Raw genomic sequence first — 5,394 nt, 5'->3', positions numbered from 1 at the left:
GTGTACCGATTACACTGTCCTTGTGCAACACACTGCAATGGCACTACTGGTTCTTTGCACTTCTATGCTTAATCCATTCTTTAGGTCACTTCTCACCTACCCAAATAACTAATTCAACTTCAACTTACTGCATTTACAAGTTTCATTTAAGATCAATCTTTCCATTAACCTTCTGAGAGTCTGGTAAAGTTCTGCAGGACTACTCTCTGTCTTTAGCTTTCTGGACTCTTCCAATGCTTTCTTCTGACCTTACAGTAAAACATCTACTTTTTGCTTAATATCATGTAACTTTTGGCCCTTATTTATTATTATATAAACCTTTTAAGTCAGCAACATTAAAAGCATAACAATCTAACTTGCCAGTCTGGTTATAGTACTTTATAATACCTTAAAATACTCTAAGGGTTAACAAACAGCATAGTTTTTCATTACAAAGCAGCCAATCAAAACTAATGAACTTGTTAACATACAAATCTCAGAAGAAATTAAATGCATTCTTATAAAAGGTAAATGTACTACTATCCTTTGCAAAAAATTTCAAAACGTTCTACACCTTTTTAAATTGCTGTTCCATACTTGCCATGAACATCATGAGCAAAACAAAATCTTTTGAATTTTAAAATCAAATAATTCACCAAACACAAACCTTTGATATAAATAGAGGCATTACGATCTTCCCCCAACATCAGTGGATTGCGCTTATTTTTCTTAGATAAAGGCATCTTCTCCAAGAGGTCATAAAGTATTCATTGAAATTTCAGCAAATGATATAAACACAGCATACACAGTGCTTTCCGAGTCAGCAGTTTTAATACTTGAATCTTCATGGCAAGGAACTTCAACACAGATGAAACTGAAAAGTGACAACAAAAGGTCTATTATATTCAAAATGGATTAGTGTTAGCAAAGTATGATTCAGTATGTGTAACTAACATCTCTAAACAATATTTCACCATTTTTGCTTTTATGAACTATCCAAGGTATTAGGTAATACACCTATTCATTACCGGGATTTGATTTTTCATTACCCATAACAATAGGTGCAACTAGGAGTCTATTAATAAGGGGGGGGCACTGGGCATGCACAAAATATAATACTACTTTTTTTAAGTCTATGGATAGATATTAAGGTTGTTTTAAAATATTTAAGCCTATCAATTTGTGAATCACGTTTTTATATAACTCATACTTGCTCAAATATCTTTTTCAATAAAAATTATGATCCTCTGACCATACTTGTAAATCCAAATTAGCTATTATATGTAATGATCTGGCAATGAAATAAAACCACTTGGTATGTAAAACAAAATATAATTAAGAGAATCAAAATTAACATTTGCTTATTGCAAAAAGGAAAATTATATAGGAATTAATCATTTAATATATCTATAAGACCAAAGAAATTAGACATTTGGTTGCTACAATTAATGACTTCAGTTAAAGTATATAAGATTGCATTACAATTGATTACTTGATTCTGATCATTGAATTAATAGTGTTAATAATGAATGATGCAGATGTATTGATTTAATACATCTGCATCATTCTGTTACTATGTTCCTAGCAAAAAATCAACAAACTTTTCCATATCAATATTTTTTGCCCTGCCCTGGTGGATTCCAATTACTAATACACTGGACAATTTATGATAATACAGAATTTCTGAGGTAGTTCTTCGATGTGTCTTAGTGAAGAGAAGCTTCCCTCACCAAGATGCAGATGTTGGTGGTAATACAAGAGCAATGATTAACATTTTGTATAAACCTGGAAATGCATCTTTAAAAGGAACTAAAAAAAGCTGTCAAATCCACAATGTTGTCAATTTTAATCCTGTCACCTTGTTTACATTTTATTAATCATTTTGTTTGTTGCAGCTCAACATCTAAGAAATAAAGATCATCATTATACTTAGCTGCCATTGGAAAATGAATATGTATGCTCCTGAGATAAAAAAAAAATTTATTTCTTACCATTAATATAGCAAAACTTCACTTATCTTTGTATGAAAAAACAGCCAAACTACCTGATTTATATAACTTTAACATAATATAATAATAATAATAATAATAATAATATAACATTGAAAATTAAGCTTATACTTTTACTACAAAACGTTCACAAACTCAAATGGGGGGAACCAGTTTCAAAAGGGGGGCACGTGTGCTACGCAGTTATGCCTATGCCCATAAATTTTGAAAAAACCATCCAACCAATATACTTCACATGGTCACGATATTATTAAAGTCTTTCAACTTAACAGACAACTTAGGGTTTGCTCTTTCCGCTAAGTAACGAAATCCACCAAGTAACAAAAGACATACACAATAGGGTACCCTTGGCTAACTGTTATAGCTTATGGTCTAGTGCAATTCCATATATAATTATCCAATAGCCTATCTCAACTGGTAATTTGTAATTATCATTCAATTTAAAGAATCAAATTGCCATATATGACTGTGCATCATCTGATCTCTTGTATCATGTGACTCTTAAAATTTTGTCCGCAAAACATGATTTCATCATTATATCTTCAGCATCATGCACAATGCATTTTCAATAGTCCAGATAACATGGGGCTAACCTTTTTTCCTACATAATCTTTAACCCCACCGTTGTAAAAAAAAAAAAAAAGTAAAAACATAAAACTAAGTTTTACTTACTGGGCAAATTCACTTTTGTTAAATTATACTAAGCTAGGCCTTCAAATAAAATTACCAAACTTATGGCTCATTTAACAATTCATGGCCATATCTTATAATTAAAACCACTTACTATTTCATGAGCACCTACCAAAATACTGGCATAAACAACATCAAGTTTGGCAATAAACAAATGAATCGAGAAACAGCCATTTTGCAGGCTTCTAGTTTAATATATTAGTTTACCTTTGGATACCTGCTTTACATTTGTTTTACAGTAATTCCCAGAAATTGTGTGATTCGAATTGTGTAAATTCACAATAGCAAAAACTTTTAATTGGATCCAAACTAAATGTCACATGCAAGTTTTCACAATCATCCAAACACATGTGAATCCTCGAAAAACCCTGCAAAATTAATTGTTTAATTATTTTATGTTATTTGTGAGTTTTTAAGCTTTACTTGTAAATTAATAACATTGCATTATGAAAATAACAATTCGCGCTCTTTTTCTTTTGCAGAGATGAGACTTTTTATGGTACATGTATGTTGATTTTATATGATGAATAAATTATTTACATAATTATAAGTACTATTAACTTTCAAATAATAATAATAACAATAATAATACAGGCAGTCCCTGGTTATCAGCCGCCTCTAGACCTTCTTCCTCCAACAGGTTCCTTCCAAGCCCTCTTTACTCCCTCCTCATCATCCATCCTCAACACATGCCCATACCACCTCAATTGTGACTCTTATTACCTCTGTAATCATTACTAAGCCTGCCCTTCTTCATATTTCATAATTTTCCAATCTCTCAAGCAGATATATTCCCATAATCTACTTCAGCATTCTCATCTCTGTTCTCTTAAGCTTTACTTCCTCTTTTCTTCTTAGAGCCCATGTTTCCAATCCATACATTAACACTGGTCTTATCATTGTGCTATAGATCTTGACTTTTAGCTTGATTGGGATTTCTTATCACATACTACTCAAGCTATCTTCTCTCTCTACTTCCCCCATGCAGCGTTATCCTACTGTCAACTTCAGCCTCACATCCTCCCTCTTGGCTTAAAGTAGATCCTAAGTATTTAAATTTTTCCACTTGTATTAATGTTCTGCCTCTATCTTCCCTACAGCTCACCAAAACCTTTGCTTTATTCACATTCACCTTCAAGTCACCCCTCTCTAAAGACTTCTGCCACTCTCCAACCCTTCTCTGTAGGTCTTCCTCACTTTCTGTAGTAATCACCAAATCATCAGTGTACAACGCCCACAGCTCTTCATTCCTGATCTTTTCAGTTAACACATTCATGACCAGCACAAACAAAAATGGGCTTAATGCTGACCCTTGGTGTAATCCAACACTACCTTCAAAGTTTTCTCTTTCCCCAACTGCTGCTATTACTTTTGTGCTCATTCTTTGATATATCATCTCGACAAGCCTAACCAACTTTTCTGGGGACTTTCCTCCTCCTCAAATGCACAAACAAGAAGGCCTCGGTCTACTGTTCCAATAACCCTATCATACCTAATGTACAAAAATTTTCAATCAATTTTACTAGACTTGGTGAATCCATCAAGTAGCAAAATCTGCTACATTGAGGGTTTGCCATGTACTATAGATTTTACAATTTGTTTCGAATATTACTACTCATCACAATTTTATTTCAGACAAATAAAAGCAAATGTCAGAACAATGTCTATGCTTTACCTGTACTAGTGTCTGTGGTTGATGGCAGAGTTTCATTCAAACTGGTGTCATTGGAAAACTTGGACAGGTTCTGAGGAAATATTTATAAAAGTTTTATATAATAATTCACAAACTAAAATCTTTATAAAACATCACAATAATATAAAATGGCTATTAGTTTGTACACAATTTAATATGTAATATGCAATATATGAGACATTCAGACTCAGCTGGCAACTTACTGATAAGGATCCTGAGAATCTTGATGTATTTTCAGGACTAATCTTGAAAATATTTTGCTTTTTTTCTTCTTCCTTCTTGACATCTCTCTCTTCTAGCCGGCTAACACCACAAAAATATCGGGGTTTAAGGTCGTTCCTTGGGTAATGTTTATTTCCAATGAATCTAAAAAGAACATCTAACGTACGAGGCAAGACACCAGGATCTGAAGATGTCCCTGTAGAATAATAGATAAAATCAGAAACACATGTAATTTTTATGCAATTTTTTTTCAATAAAATTCTAAGAATGGCCCTAAAATCAAATGTGTGGCTTCCTTGTAAAAAAACACCATTTCAATTAAAAAACTTTACCTTGTACGGTGAAAGTTTTGCCAGAGTTTGTAGCACCATATGTAAAAAGCAAGAGGTTTTGGCCTTTTACAAAATCGTTCACCAAACCCAAGGTTGATTCCTCAAATAATTCCTTCTGAGAAGTTGATGGTCCATAGATGTGGGTAAATGAAAACCTGAAAATATATATAAAAATTTAAAAAGGAAACAGAAAACACATAGATGGGTCCCAAAGAAAGTTCTATATGCAAAACAAAAAACTATTAAAAAAATACGGGGCATGCAATAGAGGTCTTAACACCTAGTTGCAAAACATTCATAAAAAAAAAAAAATCAATAAAATGATATTGTTATTGTACAATAAAGTTTCATACATACTTACCTGGCAGATATATACTTAGCTATAGACTCCGTCGTCCCCGATAGAAATTCGAATTTCGCGGCACACGCTACAGGTAGGTGGGCCAGGTGATCTAATGTCCCGCGCTGG

General features: G+C 32.9%; 1 protein-coding gene across 1 annotated transcript; it reads right to left on the bottom strand.

Moving 5' to 3' along the window:
• Positions 1-735: 735 nt before the first annotated feature.
• LOC135197441 (uncharacterized) lies at positions 736-4,074 on the bottom strand. The gene is made up of 3 exons (XM_064224511.1): positions 3,678-4,074; positions 1,710-1,764; positions 736-853 (listed from the first exon to the last, which is right to left on the bottom strand). Exons 1-3 carry the CDS (start codon positions 4,072-4,074, stop codon positions 736-738), a joined length of 570 nt encoding a protein of 189 aa, XP_064080581.1.
• Positions 4,075-5,394: the final 1,320 nt, after the last annotated feature.

The sequence above is a fragment of the Macrobrachium nipponense genome, chromosome 21 (genome assembly GCF_015104395.2).
Source record: "Macrobrachium nipponense isolate FS-2020 chromosome 21, ASM1510439v2, whole genome shotgun sequence".
Classification (NCBI taxonomy): Eukaryota; Metazoa; Arthropoda; class Malacostraca; order Decapoda; family Palaemonidae; genus Macrobrachium; species Macrobrachium nipponense.
This window is presented reverse-complemented; position numbering and strand designations above follow the sequence as displayed.

Bases quoted from the DNA above. Each gene is read 5' to 3' on its own strand.
- LOC135197441 (XM_064224511.1), bottom strand. From the start codon at position 4,074: ATGATATATCAAAGAATGAGCACAAAAGTAATAGCAGCAGTTGGGGAA. The intron at 1,765-3,677 runs GTAGGATAACGC...ATGCATTTCCAG, and splicing joins ATGTGAGGCTGAAGTTGACA to GTTTATACAAAATGTTAATC. The intron at 854-1,709 runs GTGAGGGAAGCT...GTCACTTTTCAG, and splicing joins CCACCAACATCTGCATCTTG to TTTCATCTGTGTTGAAGTTC.